This window comes from Ailuropoda melanoleuca, chromosome 3 (genome assembly GCF_002007445.2).
Source record: "Ailuropoda melanoleuca isolate Jingjing chromosome 3, ASM200744v2, whole genome shotgun sequence".
NCBI classification, from domain to species: domain Eukaryota; kingdom Metazoa; phylum Chordata; class Mammalia; order Carnivora; family Ursidae; genus Ailuropoda; species Ailuropoda melanoleuca.
The window spans coordinates 3,170,332-3,188,887 of NC_048220.1; the positions used below are offsets into that span (position 1 = coordinate 3,170,332).

General features: G+C 37.5%; 1 protein-coding gene and 1 pseudogene across 2 annotated transcripts in view; one reads left to right on the forward strand and one right to left on the reverse strand.

Annotated features, from left to right (window-relative positions):
* CNOT6 (CCR4-NOT transcription complex subunit 6) overlaps positions 1 to 18,556 on the reverse strand; it is a 68,993-nt gene that overhangs the window by 19,778 nt on the left and 30,659 nt on the right. For both annotated transcript variants that reach the window (XM_034655824.1, XM_034655823.1), the window contains exons 3-4: positions 3,455 to 3,641; positions 1,415 to 1,500 (exon numbers count right to left, since the gene is read on the reverse strand). In XM_034655824.1, coding sequence (XP_034511715.1) covers positions 1,415 to 1,500; positions 3,455 to 3,641 — 273 coding nt within the window. The remainder of the gene's footprint in view (positions 1 to 1,414; positions 1,501 to 3,454; positions 3,642 to 18,556) is intronic.
* Positions 13,869 to 16,862, forward strand: LOC105241367 (annotated as a pseudogene).

The window sequence follows — 18,556 nt, forward strand, 5'->3', positions numbered from 1 at the left end:
ATCCTCCCGAGAAAGAAACATAAAACCTAGATGTCAAACATTAGAGGATCTTTCTGAAGCGGAAGAGCAAGGGATCCTCAAAAACTAAGGTGCCACAAAAACGGCCCTCCTCTCCCCAACACTTCAAAGGCTTTCGTACACATTAACTCTGTGAAAATCTGTGACCGATAACCCTCTCTTCAAATAAAGTTTGTGAATCCTTAGAGAAATGAATACAGTCAAAGGTTTGTAAAATAAATACTGCAAGATTACAAAACCTGAAACTACTAAAAGGACATAAAAATAGTAACTGCCTCTGGGATGAGAAAGGGACCTGAAGAAGAACAAAGAGGGTTTTCACACTATGTAATGTCTTGCTTCTTTTGCATTAGGAAACGGACATAAAAGAGACGAAATATTGTTAATTCTTACGCTCAGTATACAGATTACACATTGCTATATTTTACATTTTTGTTTTTCAAAGTTAAAACAAGAACGCAGTCTCACCATAAGGAGACAGAACAGATCTACAGCTCACATTTCCCTGACCTCTATTTTAAGAAGCCTCAGCCAAGTCCAGCCCACACGGAAAACACTTTCCAAAGAACCATTTATAAAGCTGACGTTTGTTGAATATGGTTTACATATATTTGTAAATGTATTATTTATATTTTTACATTTCATTTGTTTTTGTGAAATTACTGTTACCTTTATGATATGAAATGGATTTACAGGAATAAAACCTCATTTTACCACATACGTACTCTTAAGAAATAAGAGTACAATTCTTGAAGACTTCATTATGTGACTTTTTTTTTAGGACTCGATTATAGAGTAAGATGGATACAAGATTGGCAAAGAACCAATGTGATGAAAAAAATTCTAGGTATTGACATATTATTAAAATATGACTTTTAATCTTGCTGATTTAAAAAACATATTTCCCAATAGTTCTCACTGGATCAATTATGCCCTCAAATTCTAAGAGTAATGAAGTCCTCATGAACCAAGTTTTAAAAAATGATCAAAACCTGATTGTTATTAGCAGATCCAAATGGATCAAAAAATTTTTACTCATTGATTTCTGCACTTTGTGAGTCTCCACTTTTTGAGGTTTGAATACAAGGGGAGAAAAGCTGTTTACTGTATGATGAAATAAATAAAGTATGACCTCAGGAATGCATCATCACAACATAAAACTGATCGAAACAAAGGATAGAATAAGCAAAGCTGAGCTAGGAGTAAAAAAGAATACAAAGATTAATAGTCTACAGGTGGACAAGACAGAAAACCACTGGGATGTATCTAAGAAACTGATGAAGTTTGGGGAAGAGTAAGCCTGCAAATCCCTGGCAAAAGGATTCCCTCTTACGGCTTCTCTAGACTCAAAGACATACGTACAAACCACAAGAAACACAAATATGGGAAGTCATACCTTTCAGGCCCAACGTCTGCAATTGAAACAGTTTTCCCAGCTCAAAAGGTAGAACTCGTAACAGGTTGTTATTTAAATGGAGTTCCCTGTGGATGTAAAAATTCCATGTCAGAAGATATATTACTTTTTAACTCATAGCTAAAATCAGCAATATAGTTTCTAAGAATATAATCTTGAAAGAATGGCAAAATGTTATAGTATATTCCAATGTCTAGTACAGTATTTCTCAAACAATCGATGGTAAAAAACAAAACACAACAAAATAACCTCAAACTGCCACAGACCAATACATTTTCAAAACACAAGGAAAAAAGGAATGATTAGAAAAATGAGATGAGGAAAAAAATAAGACCAACAAAAAACAAGCCCTAACTTTTAAAGAGCATTAAATTCAACAGATATAAAACTACTCTCGCACGCTGTGTATGTCATTGCAGGCTGACGACACAGTCTGCAAACCAGCACAGTCCACACACCACCCCGAGAGCAGCACTGACCCAGCACACGTGGAGTCTACCACACAGTTTTAAGAAAGTGGAAATGATAAAACAAACTAACGTGAATTGTTAAAGGAGAATTATAATGATCGTGTAGCACCAACTGAAAATAGCTTATGACAGCTGAAAAATTAAGTTTACCGTTAATATTTCTCCAAATTAAAGTTTCACTTTAGAAATAATGGCAGCTATATTAACTACTGATTATTTTAATGATTTTTTGGTACAGATAACTATAATATAACTATCAAAGGAATCTTCAGTAGGGAAAAAAAAGACCCAACGTTGAGACATTTAAAATTTTCTCCAGTAAGTTTTATTTATCAATTTTTAAATGTGAATAAGTACTACTTATATAATCTCTAGTTCTTAGAATTTAAATGAACCTTGGTTATTACTTAGTGAACCAGAGGTTGGTGAGGCCATAAACCAACAGGAACAACTAGTTCTAAATCATTCGTTCTCATTTATTTACAGATATATCACATGGGAGAGGAAGTCTTTTAAGGAGATTAAAAAAAAAATGGTCACAGTATATATTCAGTAATTAAGCCTAAAACAATGTCAAAAAGCTGGACTAGGAGCAATAAAGAAACTCTCACAATGTCCTTATTCCTTTTTATTATGCAGCAAATGGTAGAAGGCAGCAAAAAAGCCAGTGGAATAAGAGAAAAGGCAGGTAATATGAAATGGGGCAAACTTTTCCAACAGGATTAACATAATAACTCGAAATGAGCTTTACATTCAACTTGGGTAGGTTCCATCTACGTTACAAAACGGAGATAATAAAATAAATAGCAATTACCATTTATTAAATACATACAATATGTGTCAGGCAAGGTGCGAGTAGTTTCTTACTCATTATTTCAGATACATCTAATCTCAGCCCCGGCTGGGTAAATATTATACAACAACTCTACACAGGACAAAACTTTCATCAAGGTTAAGGAGTGTGCCCAAAATCACACAACTTGTAAATGGCAAAGTCAGGATTCCAAATTGAACTGTGTGACTCCATGGCCTATCTACCTCCTTTATTCCATACCATAGTCCCCCAAATCCGATGACTAATTCTAGCTGCTTTCAAGTCCAGGCTTCATTACTATCACGCATACAAGCCCCGGGATGGCCAAAAAGGTTTCACTCATTAGCAGTGGTCTTTAGGACCCTGTGTTAGCCACGGTATGGTACCCCAGACCAGAATTTAAGAGGGAAAAGCACCACAACCACCTGTCACAGGTGAGTGTGTACGTGTGATACATAATTGCCTTCTATTTGTTGACCTCCACTTTGTACAAAAATCTTGTTTAAGAATAAAGTATATTACACAAAATATAGCAATAAAACAAATTTTAGGCAATTAATTACTGGATTTATTTATTAGTTGGCATTCAATTGTCCCAGAAAACTTTACATAAAGGATATAGTAAGGTTTGCTTTTGTTTAAATACCATTTAATTGGTAGTGCTGTTTCCCGGCAAAATAAATGCTCTATTTTGTTTTTAGGGGGTACAAAGTCATAAAGGAAGTCAAATCTGCACACCTGAGTGATACCATGTTTCCGAGTTCTGCCGGTAAACTCCGGATTTTATTGGAGGACAGGTCCAGATACACCAGATTGTGAAGCTTGGCAATGTCTGAAGGAATGCGGGACAGGGAATTGTCACTCAGATGCAAAGCTGTCAAGTGAGTTAGTGACCACAAAGAGGAGCTTAAGCTTCTTACTTTTCCTGTAAGAGAAAAAAAAAATGGGGAAAGGATTATATAGTGTTCTCTACAATCTGGTCCCTGGATTAAGTAACATTTACATGTTTCAATGAGTAATAATTTATCATACAAAAAAAATTGTGAGGAAGGGTTTAACAGGAGAAAGCTTACCTATTCTAGGACAATGCACTGCTACGATTAGGTTATAAATTCTCCTTAGCAAACTAAAAAAGAACTCAACATTTAGACTGCATCATCATTTTTAAGAGCACAACAGTTAAGACTTTATCTTTTAAAGCTGCCATAAGCTGTGACACGAAAGAAAAGGTACAAATAACTTCCACTGAAGATAAATCCAGTATTTACCAGGATTAATTTAGAATTATGCCAAAAAAATCAAATCCAGTATCTCAGAAGCTGTTCCTATCTACACTCTAGGAAACAAGAATTCTGCCTGAAAACAAAAGGTAAATAATACATTCTCAGCAAAGTTTTAAGACCAGTGTACCCAAGGGGTAATTGCATCAAGAATCATGTAACTTTAAAAAAAAAAAAAAGCTGTACTGAATAATCACAAGTAAAAATACTTGCCCAGAAATGTTAAAGCTATGAAGTCATAAATATATAATCAAACAGTAACACAGGATTCAGTAACTAAGAAAGAATAATTTCTTTCAATGCAACATTAAATCAGTACTTTGATACATCTTAATAAGATGACAACCATTTCTACAATCCATCTACAAACTAAGAACTTTCCCTCAATCTCTTTAATGGTCCAGGATCTAGTCTGAGAAAGAATGAAACAAACAGATGTAATGGAAATACACTAGTCTTTGAGAACTGATTTTCTATTGGCTGAAAAAGCAATCTTGAGACTTCTAATCAAGATGGAGTAACAGGGACCAAATTTACTATCCTACCTGAACAACTACCATACCAGACAATATACATGAATCAACAAATTTCAGAAATCAGACATCAACTAGTGCAGAGGAGTGACCCCTGAAGGTCACAAACAAGGCAGGTCCTACAATTGTCTCAGATTGTGGACAGCAGCACAGGCAGGGAATCCCACAGGCAGCAGTGATCTCCCCCAAGTTCTGGAGACAGGGAAGCCAAGATGACTAGAATTTACAAAGGCAGAGTACCAGAGAGGAGAGAGATGAGCAAAGAAGTCTGGAGATGGGAAAAGGTCCCCCCAAGTTTTCAGCTGAGTATTGATCAGTATAAAAATGTGAGAAATTGCCTGAGCCAGAGGAACACCCAAAAGGAGTAGAAACAACAACCCCCAGATTTACACAGAGCTAAGGCTAGTTCGTGTTCCCAACTACCAGAGGAAAAGATCTCACAACTCAAGAGGTCCCGGACTTAGAAAATGAGCCCTAGACTCAAGACCACTCTGGTCTCACCTAAGAAAGTTAAAGAGCAAGCCTCGAAAGAATTAAACTGTTTCTAATTGTATCCCCAAACAAAGCTCAATTCAGGTTATAGGAATACAAAAATATGCATCACCCAACAAGGCAAAATTCACAATACCTGGCACCCAATAAAAAATTACCAGGCATGCAACGGAGGAAAATAACAGAGAGAAAACAAACAATCAAAACCAGTCCAGAAGAGATAATGATATAATCAGTAGACAGTTATTAGAAGCTACTGTAACTGTATTCTATATGGTCAGAAACCAGAAAATACATGATAAGCACAGACATAAACAGAGATACAAGATAGCATAGACACCCAAACTTAACTTCTAAAGTTGAACACCATGTCTAAAATGAAGGTACAGCAATAAAATTACCCAAAATGAAACAGAGAGAGAAAAATACTGAAAAAATTCACATCCATGAATTCTTGGACAACTTAAAACAGCCTAATATATTTGTAATTGGAGTCCCCAAAACAAGTATGAGTTGGGGACAGAAAAAAAAATCTTAAGAAATAAACCCAAAGACAACTACACATCCACATGCAAAAGAATAAAGTTAAACTCTTACCTCACACCATATACAAAAATTAACTCAAAAACTCTTGGAAGAAAACAGAGGCATTAATCTTCATGACCCGAGATTATGCAATGGTTTGCTAGAGATGATATATTTATAGCACAAGCAACAAAAAAATATGTTAAACTGTACTTCACCAAATTAAAACCTTTTGTGCCCCAACAAAGTGAAAAGACATCCCACAGAACAGGAGAAAATACTTGAAAATCATAAATTTATTAAGACATTTGTATCCAGAATATATAAAGAACTGATACAATTCAGTAAGAAAAGACAAATAATTCAATTTAAAAGTGGGCAAAGAACAAACGGGTACTTCTCCAAAAAAGATATACAAGTGGCCAACAAGCACATGAAAAGATGCTCGGTATTGACAGCCATTGGGGAAAGGCAAATCAAAAAACAATGATACACCACTTCACACACACTAAGATGACTGTACTAAAAAAGACAGATGATAACAAGTACTGGCAAGGAGCAGAGAAACTGGGACCTTCATACACTGCTGGTAGAAATATAAAGTAATGAAGCCACTTTGGAAAATTGTATGGCAGCTCCTCAAAAAGGTTACCACCTCAGCCAGCAATTCATTCCTACATATATACCCAAAAGAAAGGAAAACATGATTCTACACAAAAACTTACACATGAGTATTCACAGCAGAATTATTAAGAGTCAAAAAGCAGAAACAATTCAAATGCCCATCAACAGATTAATGGATAAATAAAATGTGGCTAATTCATACAACAATATAGGAAATAGTAATACATGCTAAAACATGTATAAATCTTAAAAACATTTTGCTAAATGGAAAAAGCTGGTTACCACATATTATAGGATTCCATTTATCTGAAACGTCCAGAATAGTAACGAATTCACCGAGACAGGAAAAAAAAGATTAATGCTTACCAAGGGCTGGCTAGCTGAGATGAAATGGAGAATGGCTGCTAATGTGTTCAGGGTTTCTTTTGGAGACAATGAAAATGTCAAATTGATTGTGGTAATGGCTGCACAACTCTGTGAATATACAAAACCACTGAACGTGCATTTTAAGTGGGTGAATTATGTAAATTATATCTCAAGCTATTACCAAAAAGAAAAAAAAAATGATGATGAAGAGAGGCAGAAAAGTTTCCACTTATGATGAAAACTATAAACCCAGACACAAAAAGCTCAATGAATCCCAAGTACCTGAAAACTCCAGGAAGAACAAGAAAGAAAACTACAGGAAGGCACATCTTCATCATTGGCTTAAAGCAAATAATAAAGAGAAAATCTTAAGAGCTGTAGAAGGAAAAATAATTACACAGAGAAACAAAGATAAAATGTCTGCAGACTTCTACTTGTAAACAATACAAGAAAGAAGACGGCAGAACAAAATCTTTAATGTACTGAAAGAAAAAAAATCCTATGAACCCAGCAACCCAGCAAAAATATGAAGGCAAGTTACAAGATGAAAAGAGCTATGGAGATGGACGGTAGCGCTGGTAGCATAACATTATAAATGTATTTGATAAAAACCTTCCCACAAGCAATATTCGAGAACCAGAGAGGCTCACTGGTGAACCAAACTGTCAAACATTTAAGGAAGTACTAATAACAATTCTACAGATTGATCCAGAAAACTGAAAACAAAAAGATACTTTCCAATTCATTCTATGAGGCCAACATCACTGACCAAAACCAAATAAAATTAGTATAAAAAAACTACAAATCAAATCCTTCATGAGCCTAAATGCAAATTTTAACGAAATTCTAACAAATCAAATCCAACTATATATTAATAGGATAATGACCAAGTAAGATATGTGCCAGGAAATCGAAGGTTTGTTAAACACTTGGGAAAAAAATGTTTCAAAAAACTTTTCTTAGAAAAAAGAATCACCTACGTAGAAATAGAAAAGCATCTGACAAAATCAACATTTAAAATCAGCACTTAATCAAATCATGAATTAAATTTTAAAAAAAGCTCTCTTAGTAAGCTAAGAATAAAACAAAACTTCTTCAATCTTGACAAAGGGCATCAATAAGAAGGTTAGTGACAAGGGAATGAATGCTTTCCTTCTAAGATCAGAAACAAAGCAAGATATGGCCGCTATCATCACTCCCACTCAAAATTATGCTGTAAGTTTTAGCCAATGCAATAAAACAAGAAAAATTTTAAAATGTAAAGACAGAAGTCATGTTTATCTGCAAATGGCATAATCATCTATGTAAAATCCTAAGAATCTATAAAAATACTAATAAGTGAGTTTAGCAAGGTTGTAGAATAAAATATCAATATACAAAATATCTATTGTATCTTTATATACAGCAACACACAACCAGAAAATAATATTTAAAATAACATTTACAATAGAATCAAAATTATGAAACAGAGGCACATCTAACCCCCCAAAAATATGCAGGACCTGTGTACTAAAAACTATAAAACACCCTGAAAAAAATCAAAGAAGTCCTAAATAAGTAGAGAGATATACAGTGTTCACAGATCAGAATATTCAATATCATTAAGATATTATATCTCCCTAAACTGGTTTATAGAGAGTCAACACAGTCACAATCAAAATGCCAGCATGTCTGAAACTGGCAAACTGATTCTAAAATTCACATGGAAATTCAAAGGCCTTAAAATTAAAAACAACTCTGAAAAAAGAACAAAGCTGGAAGACTAACACTACCTGATTTTAGGACTTATTATATAAAGAACTCTCAAAACTCAATAATTAAGAAAACAACCCAATTTTTTAAAGATTTTATTTATTTATTAGAGAGAAAGAGCATGTGAGAGAAAGTAAGAGAGAGCAAGGGCAGAGGGAGAGGGAGAAGCAGACTCCCTGCTGAGCAAGGAGCCCGATCCCAGGATCCCTGGATTAGGACCTGAGCTGAAAGCAGATGCTTAACCAACTGAGCCACCCAGGTGCCCACAACCCAATTTTCAAAAACAGGTAAAACATTTGAACAGACACTTCACCAAAGATGACATACAGATGGCAAATAATCACATGAAAAAAATGCTCAACATCAGCATTGTTGGGGAAATGCAAATTAAAACCACAATTAGATACTACTACACACCCAGAAGAATGGCTAAAATTAAAAAGACTTGCCTTGCCAAGTGTTGGTGAGGATACGGATCAAAGATATCTAGTAGGAATGTAAAATGAGGAAAACTTTGCAAAAACAGTTTGAGTTTTTTAAAAAGTTAAACCTTAACTTCCTTATGATCAGTTTCATTCTCAGGTATTTGCCTAAGAAAAATAATAGTTATACCCTCTACAAAGAATTGTACATAAACGTAGCCTTATTTGTAATAGCCAAATACTAGAAATCATCCAAACATGTTCAACAACAAGTAAAAGGATAAACAAATGTTGGCATATCCAAATAATGGAATAGTAATAAAAAGAATGAACTATTAAAAACACAACTGCATGGATGAATATCAAAATAAGTAGAGAAGCTAGACCAAAAAGAAAAAAAAAGGACATATTGTATCACTTCCTTTATATAAAAATTCTATAAAATGTAAATCAATCTTGGTTAAAAAAAAGCATAACAGTGGCTGCCTGGGATTGGGGAAGGGGATGGAGAAATGAAGGAGGTAGGGAAAAGGAATTACAAATCTGGGGGAATGATGGATATGTTCCTTGAATGTGGTGATGGTTTCAAAGATGTAAACACAGATCCAAATATAGCATCGCGTCATTCACTTTGCATACATGCTGATTATTACACGTCAACTATACCTCAATACAGCTGTGTAATAAAATCGATCTTGATCTGAGACAGTGTCTTTCCTTACTGTGTAAGAATCTACATCATAGCCTATTTGTAAAACAAATTTATTTACTTTTCAGTTCATAAAACTAAAGCACACAGCTAATATTCAATATAAATACTTAAAACATCACAAATATTGATTGCATGTTTTGCATGTGTTTCATCCTCAAGATACCAATTAACAAAAAAAGGTAGAAGGGCTTGAGAAATGCATTTTTATACTTAAACTTAATAGGAAGGATACAAAATTCTCAATCAAGAAGGTAACCAGAAAGGAAACCAAGAAGTCTTGAAGAAGGAAAGCGGGGGAAAATCGAGTATAAGGAGTCACGTATAAATACATCAATCATACAGGGTTGAAGGGAGAAGGAAGACTCAGATCTCTACCATATACAGAAAAGTAAAACTGAAGTAAATTTCTAAATGCCAAAAACCAGGAAAGTAATGGAAGATAATTATTTCTTAACATAACTCAAAACCTAGAATCCAAAAATGAAAACACTGTCAGGTTTGAGTTCATTTAAATTCAAAACCTCTAAATGTGGAGATGCCAACATGTATGGCAATCAAAGAGAGAACATTCATTTATTCAGTCGACTTTCAGTGACTGATGTGCTGGTGTGGGGACAGAATGGTAAACACAAAGTTCCTAAGTTCAGGATTTTTTACGTGAGTTCCATGATGAAAAATAAAACAAAAAGTAAAACAAAAACAGGAAAATGAACAGATAAGAACAAGTAAATTATTCAAGAATAAACAAAGGATCAGTTATTTTTAAATGTTGATTTCAGTAATAAAACATATGCAAATTTAAACAATAAAATAGTCATTTCTACTTAGGCAAATAGCAAAATATCCACAAGGCTAAGAGGGCTGACAGATACACTCACTCATAATGGGAAAACTACCATTGTATTTTGAAACCAATCCCATAACAACTACTAAAAGTTTAAATGTGACTATCCTTTGACCCATCACAATTCCTCAATTAGATAAGTCTCTATTGGTGGAACTATGTAATCCAAGAAATTAAGGTCTCTAATTTTTGAGAGGTCAGTGACCAAAGGACAGTCACCTTTTGAAATCATGAGGTTATCTTTTTACTTCTCCATAAAATTGTACATTTTCATATGAACCCAAAAATTTGCATTCAATTTTAAGTAGCTTTGTGACTTGAGAAATGCTGGGATTATCCTGACCTAAAATAAGAGGTGTGTTCTGAGAAGTAATTCCATTCTAAAGTGTCCAGAATCCTTTACTGTTAAATACCAGGAGATGGGGAATCTAGTGTTCCCTGAAATCAGAGGGGCAATTAGTAAACACTAAAGGGACCAGGTGTAATTAACATACCTACGAAGAAATCAAAACTGTTGCCTCCACATATGCAGATTTAGAAAAAAAGAGGAAAAATCTTGACTGAATCTCTAAAACTGACATTTTAGAAGAAACAGCAATTACAGTTGATCTCCATTATTCCCAGACTGTATTTGTGAATTCTGCTCCCTCATGTTGACTAGTAACCGAAAAGCAGTTCCTGTAGCTGTCACTCATTCATTCACAAACATGCAGAGTGGCAGAGACAGCAGTCACCCTACAGCTCCCAGATGAGCAGCACTCTGGCCTCTTGCTCCACCTTTCACAATGTGAACAAGTGCCTTTTTCACTATTTAGTGCCACAGTTTTTGCATATTTGTGCTTTTTGTGGGTGATCTGGGGGTTTTAAATGGTCCACAAGCATGATGCTGAAATGTTAAGCGCAAGGCCGTGACGTGTCCAGTATTTTAGGTAAGCTTCCTTCAGGCATCAGTTACAGTGTCCACATGTTCAAGGTTAATGAGCTGATGACATACATTAAATAAAATGTCTTTAAGCCTAACACAAGGGACACCCGGGTGGCTCAGTCAGTTAAGCCTCTGCCTTCCACTCAGGTCATGCACAATCCCAGGGTCCTGGGATCGAGTCCTACATGGGGCTCCTTGCTCAGCAGGGAGCCTGCTTCTCCCTCTGCCTGCTGCTCCCCTTGCTTGTGCTCATTCGCTCTGACAATAAATAAAATCTTGAAAAAAATAAACCTAACACAAGCTTATGTATTGATCAGCTGATGAAAACGTTGTGGCCAGAGGTTCAAAGGAATCTAACCATGTATCCCCTGTGGGAGCAATGGTTCAGTCAGTATCTGCTAATCCCATGCTCCAGGAGACTACACAGAACATAACTACTGTGAATAACAAGACTCCACTATAATTGGAAAAGGTGGCTAGTTGACATTTTCCCCACTCACAACTCCTGATGAAGTTAATGACCAGGATTTTAGGCTCATAGCTAGGTAAAGTGCAACTTCGGAAAAGGAAGAAGACTGTGTTGTGAGAATGGCAAACAGGATTACGAGGGAGAAAAGGGTCCCAATTAAATTACATGAATTACAGGAAGGGCTAAAGAGAACAGCTGGCAGATCAAATATATTGATAGCGCTTAATTTAAACACAGTAAAGTTGCCAGGAAAGGAAACATACTTAACACACCAAAGCATGTGAGTTAACAAATGGAAGTTTCGATCCATGAAGGAAAACACAACTGCAAAGGTACACTCATTAAACTTTGGTGGGAAGGAATTCCGGTCTTAAATGCAATGAAAGAATGCAGCTTGCTCAAATTAAACAGACCTAGCTTAAGTAAAATAAGGTTAGGCTGGAAGGTAAAAAGCCTAGAACCTGAGAATGGAAAGACTGAGGCACGTTATTAGGGAAAAAACCTGAGAGAAAGGTGAGACTATCAGGTTTGATACATAATGACTGCTGTGGTGTGACGCAGATGACCACAGGGACACACTCCTGTCAGGGGACGCCCAAGGCAGTCTGTGCTCTACTGCCAAGGAGCTCTACCATTTAGTAACTGTTTGACATGAGGAAAAGGAAATGTTTGTTGCGAAGCTCAGTGACCAGTTATGCCTCTTACACTTTTCTAAAAAACTTAATTTTTTTAAAGACTTTAAGTAATCTCCACTTGAACTCACAACCCCAAGATCAAGAGTCACGTGTTCCACTGACTGATCCAGCCAGGCACCCAGTTAATAAATTTATTTTTTAAATGAACATGCTTTAAATAGTTCAGCACTGTTTAAAAATACTAAAATTCCATCACCCAGTGTAACTACCATTACATCGCATTTGCGTTAATATAAAGAAACAGGAATCAAAGTGAGTTGAGTTGAACATGACTCTTTAATGTGATTTTAAAAAGAAAAAAGTGAAAAATGATGGAACTATAGACCTTCAAACTTTTTTTTTGCTATAAAAGATTTTTCTATTTCCTAACTGATCTAAGGTTAAGAGAGATTCTAAAAACATTAAAGGTTAGAATCCTTACAGTTTTAACTGCATGTTTCACTTTTGAACTTGATTCCCTCCAATGAAAGAGAAATAGATCTCATCTTACACTTCTCCCATTCACTCATTACGCACTTTCTCATTATCAAAAGTTCCTATCATCTCCAAGGAAGACAAACAAATGGCCAATAAACACATGCAAGGATGCTCCATTTCCTGAGCCATCAGGGAAATGCTAATGAAAACCACAGGGAAATGCTAATGAAAACCACAGTGAAATACTTCTTTTACCCCCGCTAAGATAGCTCAATCAAAAAGAGAGATGTAACAATTGATGCCAAGGAGTGGAGAAATGAGAACCCTCCTACAGGGCTGGTTTAGAACATAGAATGATGCAGAAACTTTGGAGAACAGTCTGGTAGTTACTCAAAAATTTAAGCATTTACCGTATGATGCATTTATTCCACTTCTAAGTATTTACCTGAGAGAAATGAAAAGGCCCACATAAAAACTTGTATCCAACTGTTCAGAGCAGCATTATTCTTTCGAGCCAAAACGTAGAAATAATCTGTGCTACTTTATTTATAACAAGAATTACACATCTGGGGGGCACCTGGGTGGCTCAGTCAGTTAAGCATCAGACTCTTGGTTTCAGCTCCGGTCAGGATCTCAGGGTACTGAGACTGAGCCCATGTTGGGCTTCCTGCTCAGCACGAAGTCCGCTTGTCCCTCTCTCCCCCCCCACCTGCACACACACACTCCGTCTCTCTTTTTTCTCTCAAATAAATAAAATCTTAAAAAAAAAAAAGAAGGAAAGAAAAAGAATTATACATTTGGTCTTCACCTCTGTTTCCATGGAGCTCCTAAAACCCTCGGAATTTCCTACGTGATAAAGCAGTAAAGTGTCTTTTGTTATCATAGGTGCACTTTCAAGGACACCAGTTTAACATTAAATGAGGTGACTTTTTTAAAGCCCCCAGGAATGGGGGCTGGTTGCCAGGGAAGCCAAACAGGATAAGAGGGTTGAAACTTTCAGTCCCTACCAAGCCCCTTCTCCCCCTCCCCCACAAAACCAGGGAGGAGAGAGGGGCAGGAGGTGAGACCAATCACCAGATTTAATCAACCATGCCTAATGAAGCCTCTGAAGGAATCCCTCACCTACAGAGTTGTGCGCTTCCAAGATGAAGAATACAAGGAGCTACGGGGAGGGTGAGGGGTCTAGAAAGAACATGGAAGTTTCTTGTCTGTTCCCTACACCTTGCCCTATGCATCTCTTGCAATTGGCTGTTCCTGAGTTTTTATAATAAACCAGTAATCTAGTAATTAAACTCTTTTCCTGGTTCTGCGAGCCGATACTGCAAATGAAACCCAAGGAGGGGGTCCTGGGAACCTCTGGATTTATAGCTCCTCAGTCAGAAGCACAAGGTAACAACCTGGACTTGTGATTACCATCTGAAGTTGCCGGGGGGGCGGGGGGGGGAACAGTCCCATGGGACTGAACCCATAACCTGTGGTACCTGACACTACAGTCAGAACTGAGATGGTGTCAGAGAATAACTTGTTGTGTGGAGAACCCACACATCCAGTGTCGAAGTGAAGGACCGTAACAGAGCACTGAGAGGACAGGAGACACACAGAAGTGTGCCTTTCCACAGATAAATAAACGGGATGATACCCGCAAACAGGGTATTATTCAGCCACTCAAAGGAATGAGGTACTGACACACGCTACAACATTATGCGAATGAAGAAGGCAGTCATAAAGGTCTCATGTGATATGACTCCACGTATACAAAATGTTCACAACAGGCAAATCTATAAATGCAGAAAATAAATTACTGGTTACTTAGGGCTAGGGGATGGGAGGGAAATGGGAAGCGACTGCTAATAAGTACAGGGTTTCTTCTGAGGTGCTAAGCATTTTCAAACTGACTGTGGTAATGGATGCACAACTCTGAATAAACTAAAACCCCCGAACCATGCACTTTACTGAGTGAATTGTAGGATATGTGAATTATATCTCAGTAAGACTGTTACATTAAAAAAAATTATAGCGTGACAGAACAAAATTACATACAGACAACAATAATTTGTATGTATACAATAGTCAGATGAAAAAAACAATAGAAGACCCTATTTATAACAAGAACCAGAAGGTAAAATACCTACGAATAAATCTAATAAGAAATACATTAGACTTAAGATACAAAAAGGAACAAACAGGAAGACTTCTATAAATCATCCTAATTTATAAAATAACATGATCGTGATAAAAATGCCAGGACTAGGTAAGTTGATTCTAAATGTCATTATTTTTAAAAAAAATAGCCAAGTATCATCTGTCAAAATTATAAAGGCATATACCCTTTTGACCTACAGATGTATTAGGAGAGATGCAAACCAATCTACAAGGTTATTCACTGTAGCTTGTCACAGACTGACCATCACTATAGTACTACTTAAATTACAGTGGCAGAAATATGGTTACAGGAGAGCTGTCTATATCCTTATTTAGAAATCTCGCCACAATACTACTGTATTGTGAATACTACTGTATTACATGAAAAAAAGCACAGTGCAGAAATATGTATATAATATATTCTCTTTTGAATTAAAAATGAGGTGTGGAATAAGAATCTATATTTCTATATGCATGGATGGAGTCCAGAGGAATGCAGAAGAAAGTATTAACCCTGTGTGTGAATGCATATGTGTGCATGCTGGGAGGTGTAATGGGCGGGGGTGGGGGGGTGAAAAGGAGACCTCCACTGTACGCTTTTTTAGGTTCTCCAGGTCCCCTCTTCCTGAGATGTGCTTAACTCCACTTTCCCCTAGCTAATATCATTAACTCAGTAGTCAGCTATTCTAGGATGCTTTCCCTGATCCTGCCAGGCTGGCTAAGACCATCTTAAAGAAAAGATAATACGTCAGGCTTTTTTTGTCCTGTATTGATCATGGTTTTACAATTATCTTCTTGTGGGACTCTTCTGCTACAGCCTACAATCTTATGTCCCATCACCTACCACATCAGAAGTTTCAGAATAAATGAGTGAATAACAGGTAAGTGATTTCCAGTAAGTAAGTGATGGCCTCAAAACTCCTATTCCAGATATCCTGCCTCCACTTGAGTTTCCCTCCCCTCCTGTTTATCTGTCCCCACTCTAAACTTCCCTAAAACAGACACCAGGGTCACTCAGAGGGCAGACAGCTATATGAGCTGATAACATATTGAAAGCTGCTTGACTCTGGAGTGACACTTACCAAAAGTTACACTCATGAAAAATAGCTAAATGTAATATTCTCTTTAAAAAAATCAGAAGAATGTGATCCAGAATTTGAGAGAGAGGGTCTGCCACTCTTCCATGGAAAAATATGAATAGAGTTTACTCAAACTAAACTAAACTCAAACTCAACTGAAGCCTTCAAAAGGTCAGAAAATGTCACAAACTAGAAAAGGCTAATGTGTGGCCCTATAGCTAAGGCACCTGATTCCAATATCATTTAAGGACTACCGAGGAGGCCTGCCACCCTCCACCAGGGACGCAGCACCTGCACCTGCTCTTCTGGTTGCTCTGCAGGCCGAGGTGCTAGAGGCCATCTGCCAGCTCCAGTGGCTGCCCTCGGGCGGCTACTCTGCTACCGAGGACGGGCCTCCAATTGGTGCTGGAGCAGGGTGCGTGGCCAACAGCAAGGAGCACGAGCAGATAAAAAAATCTCAACCTTGGTTTTGCCAAACTGAAGAGACTTGTGCCACTTCTTCCCCGAAGCAGGAAACCTACCAAGCTGATATCCTTCAAGGTGCAAATGAACACATACAGGTTCTCAGTGATGTTTTCAGAGAAGCCAGAGACTCAGACACAAAATCCAGATCACCAAACTACAACAATACTTCTGAACCACACATACCCTTGGCTGGAAACCTATCAAGAAACATCGCCCAGCATGCCAGCTGTACTGTGGGCTTGAAGAATGAGGAGGAAAGGCCCGGGGCCGATGGTGGCAGTGGTGAGTCAGCACACACTTGTCACCAGTGCGTGATGTCTACGACTGGAGTTATCTCCCCAACCAAGAGTCTGGACAGATTCCTAAAAGTGGAAGTCCTGAGTCACAGGCTCCCCCAAGTATGAAAAGTGAAAAGGCAAGCCCAGGGCTACCTTCTAGATATAAATATATGCAGTCTTGAAAATTAAAAAAAGACTACCAAGGAGTCCAGACCCAAGCACCCTTTCCCTGGAAGGCTCCTGAGTGTGGCTCTGGTTAGTATGTTTTCCCTAGCCCACACTGCCAGCTCACGGGCCTTGAACGAGGAGTTGTTGTGGGCTACGGATGTACCTCAAGAGCAGGGAACGACAATGCTGCCACCACACAATGGAAGCATAGGAAGAGAAACATGAAAGTTGTTTGTATCTGCAGATTCTTTAGGCAGAATTTAAAAATGTGTATGCATCTGAATTTCAGCTTCCTGTAACAATAGAATAATTTGTTGTTGACCAATCATTCTCCTCCTAGATGAAAATAGGGTACAAAATACAAAAATGAATTTGAAAGCACTGGAGAACTACGAAGACAGCAAAGAAATGAGAGACAAAGAACTCAGAAGAGAAGCAAAGAGAAGAAGTAGGCAGGACAGATCCCACACTACCTTTGGCAAAATATGGAGAATCATAAGCAGCAAAGGCAAATAGATGAGGCGAAAGCAGAGAGGCTGAGGAGCTAAGCAAAGCAGGATTTTGTACTCCAGAATCCCTCTTCCACCACTGGGGAAACAACACAGGAATTCAGGAAACACCAAGGAAAAAGCCTCTGCTAAGTCACCAAGATTCCAGTTAGGACCTACTAATGGAATAAGTGTGACCTGCACTAAGCCAACCCACTCAACACCACACTCAACTGAGATGAATTCCTGATTAGATTATAGGCAGCTGCTCCCACCACGACTGCCTGCTGAAAACAAAAGCAAATCCACTCCAGAGGAAGAAAACACCACCCAGACAGACCATCAAATTATTCTGCCATTTCCTATAATTTCCAGCATTCAGTGAAACTTACCAAAGGATTAAAAACCAAAAGAAGAAGAGAAAGAATAAAACAGAACTCCCAGGAGATTCAGATACTGGAGTTAAGAAACACAATCTTTAAAAAAAAACTATGATGGGACTTAGACTTTAAACACAGACTGGATTTACCTTCCCACATAAAACAACTAAAAACCAAACAAATATATGAAAAACAGAGTTTCAGACATTACACACCAGGCAGCACAGGACAACAATCATTGACAGATGGCAAACAAACAATGTGAGCCTTTGAGACTGTTCTGCCTGGATGGTTTCCTTAGAGTAGTGCAGGGGGATGGAACCCAGGTGGAGTCTGGCAGTCCATGCAAACTGAGATGAAGCTGGCAGTCCAGAGGCGCCAAGGTGGCTAGAGTTCACAGGGCTTAGTGCCAAAGAGGAGAGCGAGCCACACAGATAAAACGCTCTAAAGATCTGAGGATCCTTCTGAGTCTTCAGCTGAGTACGGATAAGCAAATGCATGTGAAGAAAACCTGAGGCCAGAGATGGGGGAGTGAGGACAAACTGAAAAGGGCAAAGGGAACAATCCTTAGGATCATACATTCCACCAGACAGAAAATTTCCTAACTCAGAGAATTTAGAGAGGTGGTACTTAAAAGCAAACCTTGAGAGAATCAAACTGTTTCCAAATAATTTAACTGCATCCCACAACAAAGCTCATAAGTATTTATAGGAGTATAAAAACATCTAGCACCTAAAAAAGTAAAATTCACAATGCACTGTATCTAATAAAAAATTACCAGGCA